Genomic DNA, 23,258 nt, shown 5'->3' on the forward strand with positions numbered 1-23,258 from the left:
TTAAGAGTTGTCATACAATCATCAGATCTAATCATGACATCTAAAATCCTAAACTGCTAAGTAGAATGGTTTTCCATTTTCTCCTCTCCTAATTAAGAGGAGACCACGAAGAACTACCAAAGCCTTGCAAAGGGGAAAAAAAAAAAAAAAAAGCAAGCAAAAGACCTCTAACTGTCCTTTTCCTAAAATTGGGGGAAAAAAATGTTAATTTTTCCTCTTTAAAAAAAAAAAAAAGGTATGCTTCATACCTCGAGCAACATCTTGAGAGGAATTTTTTTAAATACAAACCACAAGAATTCTGGCACACATCTGGTTAACCCTGAGCATTAAATACTGATGGTTATAGGCAGGAATAAAACACACGGTCATCACTTTACCCGAAGCCATGGCCTTCTGTGGCCAAGTCTCCCCTCAGTCCTCGCTCAGCATCCAGTTGTTTTCTTCAAAGCATTTTCCAAACAACAACTGGCAATTGCTTTATTTGCCCTGTTCTGACCTATCACCAACCCATGAATTGTAAGCTCCACTGGGCAGGATCACAGGCCTTGGTCACATTTCTTTCCCCAGACATTAACACAGCGCCAAAGCTAGTGCTCAGCAAGTCTGTGTTTAATGAGTGAACCCAAAAGCCACAGAATCTTCCAATATATATATAAACATCTGCACATAGACACTTGTGCGTATATATGTAAACACACTTATACCTAATGCTAAGGCAAGGGAAGTATGAAACCAGTTCCTACAGCATTCACGAAAAAGACAGAAACAAAACATTTTCTGAACTTGAGGGTTGAGAAGGCTTAAAATTCTACTGTAATGCATCTTTTCCTCAGGCCAGAATTTTTTTTTTTAATAAAATAGATGTGTATAAGTGTGCACATGCATATATGCTTGAATGTGTGTTTATGTGTATGTTTATATTTATTTGGTGTGTGTGAATACAGTCAGTCCTCATTATTTACAGATGCTTATGTATTGAGTTTGCCTCCTCACTAAAATTGATGCTTTTATTTAAAAAAAAAAAAATCAGTATTTGCAGGGCTTTCATGGCCATTCAGATACATGCACAGGGGTGAAAATTGCCAGGTGAAACAAAATGTTGCCTCAGCTCTCATAATGCAAACAAGGGTTGTTTTTTTTAATTTATTTTTTTAATTTTACATACAAGTTAGTTAGCATAGAGTGATATTATGATTTCAGGAGATTCCAGTGATTCATCCCCTACATATAACATCCAGTGCTCATCCCAGCAAGTGTCTTCCCTAATGCCCCTTACCCATTTGGCCCATCCCCCCACTCCCCAAACCCCTTCAACAACGTTCTGTTTGTTCTCTATATTTAAGAGTCTTTTATGTTTTGTCCCCCTCCTTGTTTTTATATTACTTTTGCCTCCCTTCCCTTATGTTCATCTGTTTTGCATCTTAAATTCCTCATATGAGTGAAGTCATATGATATTTGTCTTCCTCTGGTGATTTTGCTTAGCATAATACCCTCTAGTTCTATCCACGTGGTTGCAGTGCAAAACAAGTGTCTGTTTTATGCTTTATTTAACACCATGCTTTTTTGTATTTTTGTGTTTTTTTTTTTTTCTTGAGGATTTCACTGTTCAAATTCAAAATGGTCTCCAAGCACAGTGCTCAAGTACTACCTAGTGGTCCCAAGCACGAGAAGCTGTGATAGGCCTTACAAAACAAAACACGAGATAAACTCTGTTCAGACATGAGAGTTCAGCTGGGAGTTCAATGTTAATGAATCAACAAAAACACATATGAAACATGGTTATATACTGATCAGTCTGATGAAAATGTTATAACAGGAGGCTCACAGGAACCTAACCTGTATTTCCCCTAGAAATAATCAACATTTCAGTATTCACTAATTTCAGCATTTGCAGCAACCTTATAGAATAAAACTATCACAGATAAGAATTGACTATGTATGTACTTAAGTGCTTGAATTCCATTTATGTAAACTCCAAGCAGAGAGAGAGAGTGTGTGTGTGTGTATGTTTAAAATCACCTCGATATATGATAATCTAACTGCTATAAACTAAGGATAAGGAGAAAATCTTGAAGGCAGCCAGATGAGAAAACATACAGTGCATATAGAGAAATAAAGATAAGAATTTCTCTCAATAATTATGCAAGCCGGAAGGCAGTGGAATATCTTTAAAGCATTATAAGACCAAAAACAAAAAACAAAAAAACAAAAAAAACTGATGAAATACCTTTATAGACAAACAAAAACCAAGAGAATCAACCTATACTAGATATACACCTCAAGAACTTTAAGAGAGTTTCTTCCAGCAAAGGGAGTACAATACCAGACTGAAACATGGATCCACACAAAGAAGTGAACACTCCAGAAATGCCAAAAAGATAGGGAAGGGTGTGAGAGAGATAACCTATTTTTCTCAAAATAAAATCCTATACCTAACATTAGACTTAATGGTGAAAGACTGAATGCCTGCCCTCAGACTCAGGAACAAGACAAGAGTATTTTCTCACTATTCCTATTCATTACAATAGAGGTCCAAGCCAATGCAATATGAATATGACAAGAAAAAAAAATAGAAGACATCACAGATTATCAATGAAAAAACTAAACTGTTATCTGCAGATAACATGACTGTCTATGTAAAAAGTGCCCCCAGAGCTACTAGGTCTAATGAGTTTATTAGCAAGATCGCGAGACATAAGTCAATATATAAAAATCATCTGCATTTTTCCCTACTTCATATTATATATAAAAATTAACTCAAAATGGATTACAAATCTAAATCTAAGAGCTAAAACTTTAAAATTTCTTAGAAGAAAACAAAGGTGTAAATCTTAACAATGGAAAAAAACAAAAGAAAAATATACATATTGGACATCAAAATTAAAAACTTTCATGTTTTATTGGACACCATCAAGAAAGTGAAAGACAACTTATAGAATGAGAGAAAATATTTACCAACCATATATCTCATAAGAGACTTCTATGTAGAATATATAAAGAATTCTAACTCCATAATAAAAAGAAAATACAATTTTAAAATGGGCAAAGGACTAGACACGTCTCAAAGAAGACATACAAATGGCCAATTAACACATGAGAAGATGTCCAACATCATTAGCCACCAGAAATGCAAACCAAAACCACAATGAGAACCACATCACACCCAATACGATGGCTACAACCAAAAGGACATATAATAACTAACATTGGTGAGGATGTAGAGAAATTGGAACCCTCATATACCGCTAATAGGAATGTAAAATGGTGCAGCCTCTTTGGAAATAGTCTGGAAGTTCCTAAAAATGTTAAACAGAGAGTTACCACATGAATCAGCAATTCCACTCCTCAGTACATACCCAAGAGAAATGAAAACACATGTCTGCATGAAAACTTGCACATGTATGTTCATAGTAGCATTATTCTTAATACCTAAAACGTTGGAAATACCCATATGTCCATCAATACATAAATGTGGTATACTCAGTAGAACGCTATTCAGCAATACAAAGGAATGGAGTGCTCATACGTGCTAAAGCATGGATGTACCCAGAGTGAGAGATGAAAGAAGCTAGGCACAAAAGTCCACATGTTGGATTAGTTCATTTATACGAAATGTCTAGAATAGGCAAACCTACAGAAAGTATTCTACTGGATACCTAGGGATGAAGGAAACGAGGGATTAGAGACAGCTACTAACAGGTACTGGGGTTCTATTCAGAGTGGTGACACTGCAGTGATGGCCACACGTTTCTGTGAACACATTAAAAACCATGGATACTGTACACGACAAATGGGTGGATTTTATGGTAGGAGTGTCTCAATAAAGCTGTTACCAAAAACAAACCAAAACCCCCAAATCTCTAGCTCTAATCCTTTCCCCTAAAATTTCAGATCACTATAATTCAAAAGTCAATTGCACCAGGTGTCTGAGACTTTGCATGTTAAAAACTTAAGCTTACCGATTTCACACCTACTCGATTTCACACCTACTTGTAGCAACATTATCATTCACTTATTCAAAGAGAACTTGGAATCATTCTGGCCTCTGACTCTCCTTAAACTGATAACTATAAAAGCTATCAAGTTTACTTTTTTTTTTTTTTTTTGAGAGAGAGAGAGAAAGCACACAAAGTAGAGGGGGAGAGAGAGAATCCCAAGCAGGCTCCACGTCCAATGCAGAGTCCCTCGAAGGGCTCAATCCCACAACCTTGAGATCATAACCTGAGCTGAAGTCAAGAGTCAGACACTTAAACCGACTGAGCCACCCAGGCTCCCCCTCAAGTTTACTTCTTAAGCAGTAAGTTTACTTAAGTTTTCTCCTGATGATGACTCCTTCATGTCTCAGCTTTGAGGCCCTTAGAATTTCCTGCTAAAATCACTGCAAAACTCTCCTAAATGACCTCACTGCCCCATCTTGCCTTTTCTCCAAGAAATCCCACACTGTTGCCAGAGTAAGTCTTTCCAAGATGCCAACAGAACCTTATCAACTGCCTACTTAAAAATCCAAATTCCTTCAGAATCTTCTAACATTCTCGGGACAGATGAATTTCTCTGGCCGCCTCCTCTCCCATCACCCCTTTAGGCACATCCCGCCTTTTAGCTATCTTTACATGCCTGCCTACCTTTGTGCTTATTCTTCCTTTTTCCTGGGGTGCTCCCTCCCCAATTCTTCACTTGCTAACTACTGTTTACCAGTTCCTAAACTGGAAAGACTTCTGGGACCCTCCCCTGATCCCCCAACTAGGGGATATGTAGCTCCTTTGTCTTCGCACAGAGTTCACTTATCAAAGCGTATTTGTATTTTCATTGTTCCTCATTAGACAATGAATTGCTGGAGGGCTTTCATCTCTAAATCCTTAGCATATGCTAAGTGCTCAAAATTTAGCATATGCTAAGCATTCTGGTAAATGGTAGAATTGGTGTGTTATCCATCAGCTTTAAAATCACCTAAAAGCTAGTATTTTTTTTTTTTATGTTTATTTATTACTGAGACAGAGAGAAACAGAGCATGAGTGCTGGCGGGGCAGAGAGAGAGGGAGACACAGAATCCGAAGCAGGCTCCAGGCTCTGAGCTGTCAGCACAGAGCCCGACACAGGGCTCAGACTCACGATGAGATCATGACCTGAGCAGAAGTTGGACGCTTTACCAACAGAGCCACCAAGGCGCCCGGAGAGCTAGTATTTAATAGTTCATCTTGGATTGCCATTAAATCACATACACACACACACGTGTGTATGTGTGTATATATATATATTTATATATATATATATATACACACACACATACATACACATACACACACACACACATGAATGTGGAACTACTAAGTTACCCCAATAAATCATTATATTTAAAAGCTATTCAACATTTATACGTATGACTTGAGAATCTAGTGACATTTAAAACGTCTGAATAGGCTGTATGTTAAAGGGTGAAAGTGGAATTTGACTTACCTTGACCACATCAGCTTTATGTTTTTCTAAAACTTGAAGAGTTTGGGCAGTATTGGAATCAATCACTACCACAAGCGAGTGACATCCATAAGCAATTAAACCTTGCCAGCCCCTAACAAAACAGGGATATTAAAATTTAAGTACAAAACAAAGACTTAACTTCTCTCCTACCAAGAGACAGGCTAAAATAAATCATAAATCTAATATGTACTACCATCGAAAAAATTATTATTTAAGCATAAAGGCCAGTACTTTACCTTATCCCATTTAAATAAAAAGTCTAGCTAACTGAAAAATGTTGACATCTGTCTCTCATTTGGATAAAAAAGAAATTTCTGAGAGACATGCATATATAGCCGTAAGCATGTATAAAGCAACACTGGACAGGAGAGTTCAGTCCCCTTGCGAACATTCCCTGCGGCCCCAGCTACAGAATCCTGCTTTCTATCTCAGGGTTCAAGTTCAGAGTTGCAGTGCAGGTTCACAGTGAAAAGGTAAAGGTGAGATGACAGGTAAGGAAACAGACGCCTTGCGCGGCGTCTGGCAAGCTGTTGAATAATTAAAGGGAAGAAACAGGTATAAGAAAGAGAGGAGAAAAGGCAAATTGGGGGAGAGGAAGTGGGCAGGGGAGCCGACGGTGGAGGGAGGCAAGCTAGAAATGGGCAGGAAGGGAAAGGGGAATGGGATGGAGGTGTGGGCGGGGAGAGCAAAAAGAAACAATTTGGGAGAAACAGGGCAACTGTATTTGCACAGCTCGGGCATTTACTCCTTTTATAGGAGCAACCTAAACCCAGCATTAGAAGAAAGTCTCTAGCGTGTAGGCAGCCCCCGGGCGTGGCGAGGCCAAATTAACCAGGGGGATGGAATCGTTCTTTCCCCTTCCCCTACACACTCAGGGCCGAGCCCGGCCGCCTCGAAGCGCGGCGCCCTCACCAGTCCACCGCCGCCTTGTTGTGAGCATTGAGGGCCCCGGTGAGGGTGCGCGCGGACACCTTGAAGTTCACCGTGAACGGCAACATCGCCTCGGCTAAACCCGGCCCTCGGCGCCCACCTGCAACCAGGAAGCGGCGGCCACTGCGCTTCCGTTCCAGGCAGAGTCCGGGTGGCTCTTAGAGCGCCGCCGTTTGGTTCCGTCGGATGCAAGGTTCCGCCGCTGTCTTCAGGTTCCGCGCTCCGAGGTTCAGTCTCTTTCAGGGTCCGGCAGCTCAGGTCTCGCTACCTGTTGGTGTGGGGATGAGGCTGCTTTCAATCACGTCTGTTTGCTTTACCCTGAGACCGCATTGGCCTCTGTGCCCTGGTGGAAATCGTGAAAAGCAAGAGCTGAAAATCCCGATTAGCTTTTCTGACTTTGATCTGTTAAATTAGGACTGCTACCAAATGCCAGGCCCTGTCCTAGGCATCAGCAGTGTAGCGAAGAGGAGACTGTCCGCTCTCAAGAAGTTTATAAAACAAATATAGGAATACGATTGGGATTTAGAAATATGGAATGGATAGAATGGATGAGATGAATGGCTCTAATGTAAACAATTTCTAAGTATGGAGAACACTGCGTATCTGGTCTTGAAAATATTTGAAAAAATACATTACCCCTGAGGCCACCTGTCAGCTTGAGTGCTTGTTGGGGTAGCTTTCATTTTGCAGGTTTTCCTCTGCCGCTCTCCTTCAAATCAAACTTCATCTCTCTCTCTCCTCTGTGCTCAGCACATCATCTGTACTGTTGATCAATAAGAAGAAGTTTGTAAAGCAACTAAAGGATTTATTTGGCGTTTCAGGGATTGTAATCCACAGGACATAGGATCAACTCAAATCAAAAGTCTGCTCTGAATTCCCAGGGAGCGGGAGTGCACTCTTATAAAGGCAAAAACCTCAAGGTTCCATAACTTGTTTTGAAAGAATTAAAATTGGTGCTGGCAGAGTTTAAGCTGACCATCTGGTATACTATTGGCTATTTATTTATTTATTTTTATTTCTAGGAGAGAGAGAGACAGCGTGAGCAGGGGAGGGTCAGAGAGAGAGGGAGTCACAGACTGACACAGGCTCCAGGCTCTGAGCTGGCAGTCAGCACAGAGCCCGACGCGGGGCTCGAACCCACGAACCACGAGATCATGACCTGAGCGAAAGTCGGACGCTCAACCGACTAACGCACCCAGGCGCCCCTACTATTGGCTATTTAACTAACAAGTGTTATATTATCTTTAAGTTGGTTCAAAATAGAAGGATGTATTCCCGGAGGTGGTGGAGTTGTGACTGACAAAAGTCAAAAGTTCCTATATTCCGAGGATTGAAACAGGAGAGGTGCATAGACCCTACTATTTCCATGTCCTTTCCACTCTGTTTGGAATGACTCTCTTAACAGTCCTTACTTTATTTTGAGTCTTTCACATTGCCCTTTACTGTAACACTCGACATGATCTCTCTCCAGCAAAAATCTGTCTTTTTGCAGATGTCCATTTTTTCCCCAATGCATTCAACAAAGGTACAAAATAATTGGTAATTTTGTTATTACGGGTTTTTGTTGTCCATCTTATCGCTCTTAGAAAACAACTTTCTCAAAGATCACCTCCAATACCATCTTAGCTGTTAAAGCCAATGAACTCCTTTTGTCGCTTAGTTGCTCTCCGGCAACTCTTTTTTTTTTTAATTTAAATATTTTTATTTATTTCTAGGAGAGAGAGAGAGAAAGAGACAGCATGAGCAGGGGAGGGTCAGAGAGAGAGGGAGATACAGACTCTGAAATAGGCTCCAGGCTCTGAGCTGGCAGTCAGCACAGAGCCCAACGTGGGGCTCGAACCCAGGAACCGCAAGATCATGACCTAAGCAAAAGTTGGACGCTTAACCGACTAAGCCACCCAGGCACCCCTCTCCGGCAACTCTTGCTACTTCCCTTCCCTTCCTGCCCACATCCTTCCCTACTGATGTATTTGGGGGCAACCAGAGATGCCGATAACCACAGGTCTACATTTATCACTCCCTTAGTACAAATCTTTGACGTTTCCTGTGACTGGCTCCCAAAATTCATTCTCCCCTTCTTTCATAGAAACAGAACCACAATTTGTAGCTGAGCACGTTGTCACTCCATTAAATGAATATATATTCCAGCTTCCTGACAACTAGATCAAGCCATGAGACTAAATTCTGGCCAATGTGATATAAGTTGAAGTACTGTGTAGTGACCTCTGAGAAATCACTCTTCTGTGCTATTCTTCTGTGTTATTTTAATATATATACCCCACGTGATTGTTATCTGTGTATATTTCTGTCTAGCAGGGGAAAGTAACACATTTTTAGGCAACTGTAGTATAGGGGAATAAATACACCCTGGTAGACTTAGAGCTCCTTTCAGAAAGGAACCAAATTCCAATATTTCCTTCTCCCCAATGCCCAACACTTCTCTAGCATGCAGTTGATCCTCAATAAATGATTAATGGAGCAGGAGCTTCAAATGGCCATAAGCATACGGTCAATCAGGATTGAGGTGACAATGAGGAGTCAGTGATGGCACTCACAGATGGAGAAGGGCAGCAAGTAACCCTCTTGGAGGAAGAGGGATTAATTAGTTTAAGTCTGTAAGCTACCTTGAGAACATGAATGTTGAATATTCAGGGCAAGGATGGATGACCAGCTGGGGCTGGGACAGCAATATGTCTCCCATGGTATGAGAGTGTGAATTAAATATGTTAATAGGATTTTATGGCCTTCTCTGAAACATCTGTCTTGGCCAGTGTGGAGACAGAATATTGGACACACTGGACTATTGATCTCCTTAATAGGACAGAACCTGCTCCTCTTCCATGTCTGAAAAACTACTTATTTCACCCCATGCCCATGCCAGAAGACATCAATTCCAAAGCATGGTAATAGGGCCCAGAGCATCCCTCCACTGCTATGTCCTTTGCATCCCTAAACTAGAACAAGTTTTTTTCTCTTTCTTTTAGAGTTGGTGGAGATAAGAGCACAGATGACCTTTGAACAACACGAGTTTGATGTAGATTTTTTTCCAGCAAATATAGGACTGTAAATGTATTTTCCCTTCCTCATGATTTTCTTAAAAATATTTTCTTTTCTTGGGGCACCTGAGTGGTTCAGTCAGTTGAGTGTCCTAATCTTGATTTTGGCTCAGGTCATGATCCTAGGGTCCTGGGATCAAGCCCCACATCAGGCTCCAGGCTGAGCATGGAGCCTGCTTAAGATTGTCTCTCTTTCCCTCTGCTCCTCTCCCCTGCTCATGCTCTCTCTCTCTCAAAATAATTAATAATTAATAATAATAATAATATTTTCTTTTCTCTGGCTTACTTTATTGTAAGAATACAGTATAGGATACATATACACAGTTTGCGTTAATCATCTGTTTATGGTATTGGTAAGTCTTCTAATCAACAGTGGGCTATTAGTAGTGAAGCTTTCTATGGGGATCCAAAATTTATATGCAGATTTTCAACTGCACCGGGGGTCGGCGCCCTAAACCCCTCATTCTTCAAGGGTCAAGTATTTTGTGATATTTATGATTGTCATTCTGCTCAGGACAGGGAAAGCAAAGGAAAGGGATGAAGATGGAAATAATAAATAACTGAACAAATCACTTACTTCATAAACTTTCCAAGGTCACATCAGAAAGAACCCTGTGGTGGCACCTGGGGTGGGTGTGGGGCTCAGTCAGGTAAGCATCCAACTCTTGACTTTGGCTCAGGTCATGATCTCACAGTTTGTGAGTTCAAGCCCCACATCGGGCTCTGCACTGACAGTGTGGAGCCTGCTTGGGATTCTCTCTCTCTCCTACCTCTGCCCTCTTTCAAAATAAATAAATAAACATTTAAAGAAACTTAAGAAAAATAGCACTGGGTAAGTAGATCTGAGCATGGATGGAAATGTTGAAGGCGAAGTTGAAGGCAAAACCTTACTGCTGAGCACTCACAACATGTCAGATATGATGATCTGATATGATGATCTACCCGTTACCTGCATCATCTCACTCAATCGTCTCTAAGTTACAAGACTATGATCACAAATGTCCTATGGATGACAAAATTGAGCCTCATAGAGTTGTTTGAAGTTATACAGCCAGCAGAAAGCAGAGCCAGCACTGGAACCCAGGTGAGTCTGATTCCAAAACTTGTGCTTTTGACTACCGACAATACCACGCTGCCCTCTCTGCCACGACCCACTCCGCAGCCCAGTTGCAATGAATTCTAGCTGCCTGGATTCAGTGCTGGGAAGCACTGGATTAAACCACAACAACACAGATTTATAAAGATAGAATTCATATACCCACAATTCATCTACTTAACTTACACAATTTGGTGATGTTCCCAGAATTTTGCAAACATCATCACACTTCATTTTAGAATGTTTTCATCACTTCATAAAGAAACCTTGTACCCATTAACAGTCACTCTCCATACCTCCCCAACCTGCTTGTCCCCCTTCCCACCCCTAGGCAACCATATGTCCCCATAAACATGTCTCTTCTGGACATTTCATATACATGGGATCATACACCATGTAGCCAATTGTACCTGGATTCTTCCTCTTAGCATCATGTGTCCAGGATCTGTTCATGTTGAAACATGTATCAGTACTTTATTCCTTTGCTTTGTTGAATAAAATTTCACAGTTCAAACATGCCACTTTTTATTTATCCATTCACCTCTTGCCGTCCTGACACAGCCTCAGACATAGGCTGTTTGACCTGTGCTCCGCTAGGAGCCATGGGCAGGGACAGCTGTCCTGTGAACCACATCCTGCCTACTGCAGTAGATGCTGCTCAGGTCTCACCTCTGGTGGTCATGAGGATTGGCTTTTATTTATTTTTTCTTAAAGTTTATTTATTTTGAGAGAGAGCGAGAGAGAGAGAAGGGGAGGGGCAGAAAAAGAGAGAAAGAGAGAGATTGAGAGAGAGGGAGACAGAGAATCCCAAGCAGGCTCTGAGCTGTCTGTGCAGAGCCTGATGTGGGACTTGAGCCCATGAACCATGAGATCATGATCTGAGCCAAAGTCAAGAGTCGGACACTTAGCCCACTGAACCACCCAGGCACTCCAGGGATTGGCTTTTAAATGAGTCAGGGCTACAGCCCAAGTGTCTTTCAGAATGATGTTACCTAGTGTCTCTTCCAGGCCTAGGACCCTTGAGTTCCATTCTCGGGCTGTGTCCTCACTCAAAACCTTCTCTGGACGTCGGTCGTTCAAGCCCCCCACCAACTGGGGCACCAATATGTGCCAAGACATTTACTGCATTTGTTATTTTCTTTATAATATTGACATTTTAAATTTATTTTGAGAGACAGAGAGTGGGGGAGGGATGCAGAGAGAGAGAGAGAGAGGATCTCAAGCAGGTTCCACACTGTCAACATGAAGCCCAATGTGGGGTTCACACTCATGAACCATGAGATCATTCCCCTCGCCGAAGTTGGATGCTTAACCAACAGAGCCACCCAGGTGCCCCTATAACATTGGTATTCTGAATTGATCATTTCTTTATTATTTAAGTGAAAGCACTTGAATTCCAAATTAAACCTGATTTGTTAGTGGTGGGTATCACGAACTCCATGTTCTAGATGAAGGAACTTAACCTCAGACAGGTTCAGTGACTTACCCAAGATCACACTTCTAGCCAGGGGCATAGGGGAACCTCCTATGTTTTCTCATCCAAAGCCAGGGCTCTGTCCAGGATGCAGAGTTGCTCCACATGAGATATAGGAATAGTTGTAAAATTCTCGAGGGGATGGAATGAGGCCTGGGAATGCACACTTAGCACAATCAAAATATTTTAAAAGAATGGCACCCAGTTATGTGGACATAGTTGGAAGAAGATTGGGTGACTGGCCAAATGGGAGGGAGTTCTGGACTAATAGCCTAGACTTGGCATCTATTCGTCTTTCCTCGGATATTTCTTTAAACACCTTCCACCCACCCCTTACTTTTGTTGAGAATGATCATCAACCTGATTTATTATTCGGCTACTGTCCTTACTGATCACCTTGCATGTATACATACTACAGGTATGGGGAGCTTGGGTGGCTCAGTCAGTTAAGCTTCTGATTCTTGGTCGGCTCAGGTCATGATCTCATGGTTCCTGAGTTCGAGTCTCATGTCAGGGTCTGCACTGACAGTTTATTTGAGGTTTATTAGACTAAAGGATGTTTCTGAGAAGAGCAGTCATGATGAAATGGATTTCTTCCAACTAAGTCATGTGAGGGGTGCGCTTCTCTTATACTGTTAGCACAGGAGGGGTGGTTGGGTGTTGCTTCAGATCAGGAGGGCTTTGCAGGTAGACAGGCAGGCAGGCAAGAGCTCTGGTCTGGCCCTGCCACCCTGAGCTCTGTGAATGGGTGATTTTAGGGCATAAAAATACTACATGTAAGATTCTCCAATGTAATGGCTGTTCTGTCTATTAAGGATGAGGACTCACATCACCTTTTCCCTCTCAGTGGCCCATTCTGGTCCTTTATCTCTTTCCAGCTGGTCTACATAATTGACCTGCCAGTATAGCTCATTCCGGGGCCACCTAGGTTCTGACACTGTGTGTTTACCCAGTTATTGGCTGTTTTTTGAAAGGAAGAATAAACTAGAGGGCTTTCTTATTTGATTTCTTCATCAATTTTATTAGTCCAAGTAAACAGCGCCTTTAAAAATGTGTAGAATAGCATTTCATAAATTAGATTAAGCTAACAAGATTGTATCTGGTACATGATCATGATTTCTGTGGGGGAAAATGATTCTATTGATTTCTTCTCTTAACGAGCTTGGACTTTGGTGGAAATGGATTGTGAGATGCTCTAACAGGTTTAAGGACTTTTTGATGTTGTCTGGTCTTCTGCAGAATCCACTAGTTGTTGCAATTAAAAATAAATGCCAGTTTTCATCTGTGAACTTTGAATCTCTGAGTTTTATACTTGTGTTTCTGCCCAGGGTAGATGAACAACTTATCATTCAAATCTATCTTGTAATGACGCTTGAGTGTGGACAGGCTGAATCAAGAGGCTGAAATGACAGCAGAAAACCAAGGGGGCTCATAGCACTCAGACCTACACTAAAAGTGTTTGCTCAGAACAATCTCATTTTACTCTTTTGAAATATGAAGAACAAGATAATTTTTAGAAATGTATCTGTAACCTTCATCTGCTAATGTATTTATTTTTATTTACACATTTTCTCCCTGTTGTTCAAATGAAGATGTATTTTACATAGTTGTATAATACACATACATCTTGTCAGTCTTTTCCTTTGAACATTCTATCAAAATTATATTTATAAGATTTATATAGTCATCATTACCATTTGAACGATTTCACAATATTTGGTAGAGTGGATTTATTTAGCTATTCCACCCTTACCTGGTATTTAAGTTATTTCCATTTTGTTAAATGTTTATTTACTTTTGAGAGGAGGGAAGGGTGGGGAGGGGGGGACTGAAGCAGGCTCTGCACTGACAGCAGAGAGCCCAAAGTGGGGCTCAAACTCATGAGCTGTGAGATCATGACCTGAGCCAAAATCAGATGCTCAACTGACTAAGCCATCCAGGTGCCCCAATTTCCAATTTTTTAAATAATGAAGGTAAAACTGCAGTAAATATCTTTATGCTTATAGATGGTTTTAATTCTATTACGTTATTTCCCTAAAATAATTCGCAGGAGCGAGTATAACTATCTTTGTTTTACTAAAAATGTCTAAATCATAAAACCAATAAATGCTTATTGTAGGAAACATGGAAGTTTCAGAAAGGCATAAATACAAAAAAGTTAAGTATATGGTCACTGGTAAGACTGGCTTCCTGTGACCATGTCTTCCCTTTAAAATGCACATATGTTTTATTTTTCATAAAATTGAGATCCTACTATAAGCAATATTTTGACTGTCCTCTTTCCCACTCAATAGCCAGATGCAATGATATGTAAATATATTGCCCTTAGTAACCAGATACAATCATCTGCAAATATCTTCCTAATTTAATCTGCCCTTTATTTTGTGATTTTTTTTTTGAAATACAGGACTTTAACAGTTTTTAATGGAATAAAATGCGCTGCCCACTGTATGCCCTTTTCATACGATGAAAGCATATCTTTCAGTGCTTGACTGCCCCACTGCTGTTTGTTAGCGCAGTGTTCTAGATGAGTAGTAGCATCGCTGACTCTAGGCCAGGTGTTAGTCACAGAAGCTAATGAAAAGGAGCCATTTTTGAAGTCCTCAGGTGATGAGCCAGGTGCCAGGCCTGGGAGGTACCACCCCTCCTCCCCTCTCACCCTGCTTCCCTCACTGGTCTGCTCAAGTTCCCAAGAGGGCTTTGCTGTAGTAGGAGCTGAATCCCAGAATCTGTACTCACTGTCTACATGGACCCTGCAGGGAGCCCGGGCTTCATAGCTTCGCCTAGATGTCAGTCATCATATAGCCCTACACCTAGGAGACTGGTTCAGGTAGCCAGAGACTGCCACCAGACCCACGCATCCGCCTGAAGACGGCTCCTAGCTGGGTGGTTGCCAACCAAGCCAATTAATGACAACTTGGCTCCTCCCTCTGAAGAACGCTCTCTTGAGGGCGAAGTTAATACCCAGTAGTTTTCAGCCAAGGAAAGTCACACCTGACTTTGCTATGTGTCACATCGGTCTCATTTGCATGAAGGGCTTCAAGAGACAGTAGAGAAGGAAAATGGTCATTACTCTTCTCGTGGCAGAAGGTAGCAGGTATAAAAGTCAATTCTCTGCAAGGTTAGGCTGAAATTTCACTTAAAATATTTTAAATGGGAGAACCACGAGGATTCTTGCATAATTGTAGAAAGGAGCATTCTATAAAACCTGATGAGCGAAATAATGCAGTTTATTGAGAATCAGTATACTAAGTGGAAATTCGTGCTTCTGATTATATATAAGTTATATATATGTATATGTATAAAATCACAAATATAAAAACATATATAAAATGTTTTAGCTCCTACCATAACTTGCCATGTGGTAAATGGTAGTGATATTAAAATATTCTCATTTTAAGTCTTGCCTTTCCTAGCTGAGCGCTCTCTAGGGGCTCTGGGAGTGGGGGATGTGAATTACAGCTGAGAGCCCGAAAAGAGAGGGCGATAGAGCAGCCGTTATCGAAGACGTTTATGGTGTCTGTGATTGAGGAATCCATCGCTTCCCGGCTTTATTTAGCCCATAAGAGCAGTCTTTACATGGTAATATGTTCATGTCGGGGTTAGATTGCTATTGCAGAATTTGCATTAGGGCTCATTAATCTACAACACGAGGTAGTAGGTGCTTTAATATGAAATTTAATGATTCAAGTAAGTGATAATAACACAACATCAATTTTTAAACTGAAGGGAAATTCTCCATCCCTGAACAGTACCTTTTCTTCTAAAACAGTGTTTCAGGTACAGCAAAAAATTTCCTTTACGCTCTAAAAACTGCATTCCCAATGCCTTCCTCTATCAAATCTTGACCACTCCCTTGACCACTGCCCTTCTCCTCTCACTCTACCTCATGCATCCTCATTCAATGTCACACATGTTCACAGAGCATCTGTTAGGGCCCGTGGTACGGGGCCAGCTGGAGGCCATCTTACTCACCCATGATTGCTGGGGATACAGGAGTGAGGTGCTTCGTGGGCCTCACTGTCAACCAAGGTCATGTCTCTTTTCTCCCAATGCTGGGTCTTTGCTTATGCTGTTCTTTCTGTCTGAGACACCCTGTCATCTTTCTATGACTGGCTCTTCCTCTTCTCTTAAAAATCAGATGTGGTATCTTCTTCTCTGGGAGGTCTTTCTAGAATCCCCAGATTCATGTTTCAATGCCTCTATTTTCATGCTGTCATTTTTTTTTAAAGCATATTTCCTATGTTATTCTTCTTATATAAATAAGTAGCATGTGTTCATGAATGAAATACTGGTAAATTTTTAAAATGTTTCATTGAAAGAATTGGTAAAGGGGCGCCTGGGTGGCTCAATCAGTTGAGCATCCAACTTTGGCTCAGGTCATGATCTCACAGTTCATGGGTTCGGGCCCCATGTCGGGCTCTGTGCTGACAGCCAGCTCAGAGCCTGGAGCCTGTTTTGGATTCTGTATCTCCCTCTCTCTCTGACCCTCCCTTGCTCATGCTGTCTCTCTGCCTCTCTTTCTCTCTCTCTCTCTCTTTCTCTCAGAAATAAATAAAACATTAAAAAAAATTTTTAAAAAGGAAGAATTGGTAAATATACACATGTATAAAAGAGAAAAAAGTTTATATTAATCCCATCTAAAGATAATATTTATATCATTTTAAAAGTTTCTGTTAATATGCCTGTTCCCTTCCCCTGACTTCTTGGGGACACATATTCATGTCTTATTCATCTTATTCCTTTTTCTACCTAGCTTTCTGTCTGTCACATAGCAATTTCCAATACATGTTTATTGAATAGATCCAGATTAATTCACTTACATGCTCTTATTGCTACAAAAAAAAAAGAAATGAGCAAATTAAGCATTTTATTTAGGGATTTAGGAAAGAAAGATAAATTCCTTCCACCAAATAGAAGGCTATAATAAAGACAATAGAGAACTTGAATAGAAAAATAGACTATAATTAATAAATCAAAGCAATCTTCTTTTGAAACCAAAATACATGCATTATTCCTTGGCAAATCTTAAAACCGTGAAGACAAAATACAAATAATAGTAGAGACACGAATAAATTGTAGGTATGGAAACATTTAAAATTGTTAGGTACCGTATATATGTGTATGTTATCAACTTTAGAAGCTAAATTAAATGGATATTTCTGAAAAACACAAATTGATATAGTACATTTCTTTTTTAAATCAGAAAAGATAAATAAGAAGAAATGAATCAAAGAAGTGAGTCCTCCTCCCATAGAGCCCACTGCTGACCTGGGCTACTTGACAAGTGAGTTCTTTTACTGTCAGGAAATTGATAAAATCCATTATCTAGAAGCCATTTGTAAAACATATGGCCAACGATGTAGATTCGTTAACATGGTGAGTTACAAAGAACAAAACCTACCGTGTGGCTTACCAGAAAACGGACTCTTCCAAGGGTAATGGAAACTAGTACACTCGCTAGAAAGCAGGAAAACTAGGTTTGACAAGGAATGTAAAGGAGGAGGAGCTTACCCAAAACCACGCCCCCAACCCGCCCAGGACTGCGCAGCTCTCCCGCCAGGCCAGCCTCACGCCACTTGGTGCTACCGTGCTCTAGACATTTCTCTCTCTCTGCGACAAGACTCACCTCCACAGAGTGGACTCTGGCCCACAGCAACCACCACGAAGAACATTCTCTGACTGTCTCAATATGCTCGGTGGTGCTGGATGCCCATGCATGCTTCTTCCTCTCCTTATGCTTATAAACAATGGCTCCTGGCAAGCAGGTGATAACCCCAAGTGCACACTCACAGGAAGGGTTCATCCAAATCCCACCAGTTTCTGGGCTGAATCATACGAAATTGCCATTCTTCTTGATCGAAAAAAATGGTTGAATATGATCATTTTCATACGGTTCACAGACCGACATGATACTCAGCTCCCATTTCTCCAAACTAGCAGAACCCTGGGGTGTAGATGGGATAATGGCCCCTAAGACTGGTATCTCCCAAAGGCACTTCTCTCACCAAGAAGGAAGTTCCTTGAACAGAAAGAATGCCATGTGGGCTAGCATAATCCATCTGTTAAGACAGGGAGTTTGGCACTGGCAGAAGCCTGGTGGGCTGGGAGAGCAATTCCAGATTCAGCAAGAGGCCTCTTCCAGGGAGGGAAAGGCTCTGCTCTTCCATGATGGTATGAAATCTGGCGTAGTTAATCTACTGCCAGCTTATTATACCCTACTGGCTCTTTAGGTTTGGTTGCTGCTGCTGTCAGATCGTGTCGACTGCAACAGCAATGTCATGATCACCTCCAGAGAGAGGAAGTGCATGTTACTGAGGCCATACAGAGCCTCTGCTTCATGAGCAGGCGCTGGGCTGGCTGAGGAAGGAAGTCAGCTGACATCCTTCGGGCCCTTCCTCACTACCTCCCCTACCACCAAGAGCCTCTGTCACAGAGAGTAACTTCAGATGAGGCACAAATATTCTCATAGTCTGGGTCCAGTCATAGATGTCTACCCATATAACTCTCCCCAAGACTCCTGGGACACCGTCTCAATATTCATTAACTGATTGAATGAACTGCTTTTTCTCCCATATGCTAGCAGTACAGCCTTCGACACAGAGCAAGAGGAGCCCCAGAAGATATAAGAGTGGAACTTGTATTAACTCTTACACGCTGTTGCCTCCTTCCCTCATTTTTCTGCCTAATTCTGTCAGTCCTTCCACAGTTAACCTGAAGGGACATTTCTCAAGGAAGCCTTCATTGATGTCTGTTGCACATGGGGTCTTCCTAAAGCAGATGCTGAGATGGCGTTTCATCCAGATATTTATCAGAGACCGACCCCTGTGTAAAGGAGTGAGAGAAGCAGGATGGGGCAGAAGTTGAACTGTGCTGGAGACCCAACAGTGACCTGAGTCTGAGGCCCACAGGTTGCCCAACATCTCAGATCCCTTCCAGGGCTGAACACAGATGCTTAAGAAGTAACCTGACTCCAAGAAAGGACAGTTTTTTTTCCCAGAGAGATGAGACCTGGGATGTCCCCAGGTTTCAGAGATTCCACCAGGCAAAACAGAAAAGCAAATTGCAAAGCCTGGGCCTCAGGAGGAAGAGGAGGCACATGGAGTTTTTACTGAGCTGCAGTCACAGGTGGGGATCTATATTAGGGTTTTATAAACATGGTCCCTCGTTCTTGAAAAGAGCCTTCCTTCCCAAAGAGATGTGTGTAATCTCTACCCTAAAACCTCAAACCAAACCAGCAAGTGGCGCACACACAAAGTTGTTCAAATGTGTACCATTCAGCTATTTCTTGACTGCTTTTTCACAACCCAGAACAACTTGGAATACGAGGTGGAGGGCACCTGCCAAGTTTGCTCTTGGTCCAGGTCTTTCAGGAATGATCTAGCACACTCTGAATCCAAAATGGAATTGTTTCTGCCAGGCTGGTTGGAGAAGACTGCTGACCTCATGATGCTCATTGTACAGTAAGCACAGCCCACAAACTTCAAGTCCTCTTTCAGAAAATTCGACACAGTTCAACCCCCTCTCTACCTGCATTTACATCAACTCTCAGTCCCTCAGAGATTACTTCTGAGCACCTTTTGGGTAAAGGCTGTGCCTAGTAAATCACTATGACCCCTCATAATGGTGACCAACAAGGCCTGGGCATAGGGGATATCTAAACACTTCCACAGTAGGGTAGGAGAGGGAGACAAATGGGGGTGGGGGAGAGAGGAAGAATATGAAATGTATAAGATTTAATGCAATATGCTTTATACTTTGCTGTAAGCAGGATTATGGTGAAATGGTTAAGGATGTGGGTTTTGGAGCCTGGGAGACCTAGGTTTGACAGTCTACTCTATCTGCCCATGAAGTTGTGCTCCTCAGAGGGCCCTCCCAGCACCCAGAAGCTGAGCCCTTCACGTTCCCTCGCCTACCTGCCATGCTCCCTTCAGAGCTCGCATCACTACTGACAGCATAGTGAATGCTCATCTTTCTACTGTTCATACCTTTATTGAGCGCCTTCCCCCCCCCCTCCACTTGCAAGGGAATCTATCTCTTACTTTCTTCAAGGACCAGATCAGTGATAGACATAATGCATAGGTGCTGAATACCTTTTGTGGAATGCTGGATGGAGGAAAGAATAAAATTGTAAGAGCAGAAACCAGTCTTACGTGTCTTTCTGTATTCAGTCTCCAGTGGGCACCCATGATTTGTTGAATTTGTTATACGTGTGCCTTTATAAACATATTTCTTAATTGCTCTGCACTTCAGTTTTCTTATCTGTAAATAGGGATCAGCTTCCTCTAAAGATTGTTGTGAAGACTGAATGCATTCTTACCTGCTTAGAACATCTGGTAGATGGTAAGCTCCATAAAAGTGTTAGCTGTTGTGATTATTATATGTATTGTGTATATTAATTATAATACTGTTTCAACATTATCAGAGTGACGTGTTAATTTATGGGATGTGCCTAAAATGGGATGGGCCTAAAATTAATTCATTTTCTGCCTCGTGCTTTGTGGCACATAGATACAAGCATATGATGACAGCCAGACTGGTGCAGAGCCAGGAGTCAGGAGGACCTATGGGGTCTCCAGGACCCCTCACCCTCAAAGCCTAGCACGGGATCCCCACTGTGTGGTCCTTGTTGATGAGGAAGATTCCACAAAGGATGCTACCAAGAAGCAAGCAAGCCCTTCAGATTTTCTTTTCCGGTTCATTCCATCTGGGGAAAAAAGCATCAACCTAGTGTATCAAGACCTCTGAGGCCCAGAGGATGAGCAGGGATAACATCACAGCCTTGGGTTAGCATGACAGGCTCCTGGTGGAAGGGCTCAAGGTGAGGGGCAGTGCTATGGTCTGTTTGTTTGTGTGTCCCCCTCATTCTTATGCTGAAAACCTAACCCCTAATGTGATGGTATTAGTGGGTGGGTCCCTTGGGAGGTCATTTGGTCATGAGGGTGGAGCCTTCATCAATGGGATTCTTCCCCTTATGAAAAAGACCTCAGAGAACTAGCTCACCCCCTCTGCCATGTTGAACACACAGCAAGAAGTCTACAACTCAGAAGGCCCTCACCTCACCAAGCTGGCACCCTGACCTCAGAGTTCCCACCCAGGACTGGAGGAATAAATCCTGGTGTTTATAAGCCACCTGGTCTCTGGCATTTTGTTATAGCTGTGTCAACAGACAGGAGGAAGTACAAAGGAAGTACACAGGAGGGTCCAGCAGTACACAGCGAGCGTGAGCATAGGCTTCCTCAGTCACTGACTAGGTACATGACCTTCGGCCTATCTGCACCTCTGATTCCTCATCTATAGCAATGAAATAATGGTAGTGCCCAAATAATAGGGCTACCATGAAGATTAAAGGGGATAATGTATGTAAAGGATTTAGGATGGTGTCCGGCATGTTGTAAGCCTTCAATAAATGTTGTTTTCCCACTATTCGAAGAGCTCAGAGCCTGGCTGAGAAAATAAGACACAAACTTAAGTGGGCTTCAAAAAAATGATTAAAAAAAACCCCACAAATATGTATATGGATCCCAAACAATGGACTGGAATTATGCTTACCAAATTCACTGTAGTACTCGGTCTGGGAAGAAGGAATGGGAAAGGAAGCCTCAGTGTTATCTGTCATCATTTATTTTTCTGATCAAAAGAAAAGATCAGTACTTACAAAGTTATAAATGTGAGTTAGTACTTAGAAAGCTATAAATGGTGGTATGTGAGCACTTGTTGTAGAACTTCGCATACTTTCTGTTACCTGAATAAAAAAAATCTTTAGAAATAATAAGAGAGAGAAAGGGCAAACTCTCCCATGTGTCTCCTAGAACACTCTACCCTCATGACCTAATCACCTCCTAAAGTTCCCACCCCCAACACCATCACACTGGAGGTTAAAATTTTAACATAAGAATTTTGGAGAAGCACAAACATTCCATCCACAACACATAGAGAGGTGGGACTTGAAGAATTGAAAAAGAATGATATTTGTACTGAAACTCCAACCTAGAAAGGAAAGTGGGCTATTTGAACTTGTAGCTGGTTATCATCAGCAACATATATGACTGCCTGCCTATGTATTTCTCCTGGGTTCTTTTCTAGCAGCATTCAGATGTGATTCAGCTATCTACTCCTTCCCAAATAATCCATGTAAGTCAAGATAGGCTGACTTTACGACCTGTGGCCCTAGGCTTCTGCCTGATTGGTCCAAGTGGGGTCCCTTCCTCCTCACCAGGGGGTAGTTAGGAATGAGCATGTGATATGCTTCTGGTTAATGAAATATGATAATTTTTGCTGGAAATTTCATATAACATTCTTCTTTGCTCCTCTGAAAGTCTTCCAGAAGCTGCTCTCTCTTTGTCCTGTTGTATATGAACAGGGAGAACATAGCGCAGTTATTGCTAGAAGCCATCTTATCATGAGGAGGAACGCCAGCTTTAGGATGACGTTGACATTGAACAACAGAGCAGAATCACAGAGAGAGCCTGGGTCTCAATAATATCATGAGTCTGATTACATCAACCCACCCAAAGGCCACCCATCTTTTGATTTCCTATTATGTAAACAATGGATTTCTAGTTTAATCCAGTTTGAGTTGATTTTCTGTTACTGCAGCCTAAAGCACTCAAATTGACATGTTTTGACCTTGGAAAGAATACACACTTCAAAAGTTAAACTATAGCATAAAATACTGGTAGAAGCAGTGTGTGGGGGTATTCTTTGAAAAGAGCCAATGAGCAGTCCACATTCTCTGCTAGATGACATCAAATGCAGAAAGCACACTGCCTCCTATCAGGAAGCGTCAGGCTCCTGTGAAGGCGGTATGTGCTTCTGTAGTATTTGGGTTTGGCAGACCCTATTTCAACCAGTGTAATAGCCACTCAGCTATACTGTGGACACTTACTTTTGAGTGGCACCATTGATTTTTTTTAAGACCTTGTTTTATTTTTTCTTTTTCCACTGTTTATATCAACAGGCAGAGCTGGGTGGCAGTCACTTAACTTGAGAAACACATTCATTTATATTCATGATTAATTTGTGGGGAGCCAGCTAAAAGACAGCAATAGCTGTTGCCTGGGAAACAAGAGTCTTCTTGGCATTTTTTGAGAAATGTTGGGTCTTGGATGCTTCACAAAACATTCAACTTAATCTAAGAGCTGAACAGCCAGGATAACCCTGCCCACCCATGTTAGAATGCAGAACTGCAGAGCCAAGAGTCATTGCTGACTTTGAACTCTGCCCA

The 23,258-nt window shown here is 41.7% G+C and overlaps 1 protein-coding gene across 1 annotated transcript in view; it reads right to left on the reverse strand.

Moving 5' to 3' along the window:
• Positions 1–6,503, reverse strand: part of WDR11 (WD repeat domain 11) — a 60,022-nt gene extending 53,519 nt beyond the window's left edge. Inside the window, exons 1-2 of the mRNA XM_077779498.1 lie at positions 6,388–6,503; positions 5,455–5,566 (exon numbers count right to left, since the gene is read on the reverse strand). Coding sequence (XP_077635624.1) covers positions 5,455–5,566; positions 6,388–6,473 — 198 coding nt within the window. The 5' untranslated portion in view covers positions 6,474–6,503. The remainder of the gene's footprint in view (positions 1–5,454; positions 5,567–6,387) is intronic.
• Positions 6,504–23,258: the final 16,755 nt, after the last annotated feature.

Source organism: Crocuta crocuta, unplaced genomic scaffold (genome assembly GCF_008692635.1).
Source record: "Crocuta crocuta isolate KB4526 unplaced genomic scaffold, BGI_CrCroc_1.0 scaffold138, whole genome shotgun sequence".
Taxonomy (NCBI): Eukaryota; Metazoa; Chordata; class Mammalia; order Carnivora; family Hyaenidae; genus Crocuta; species Crocuta crocuta.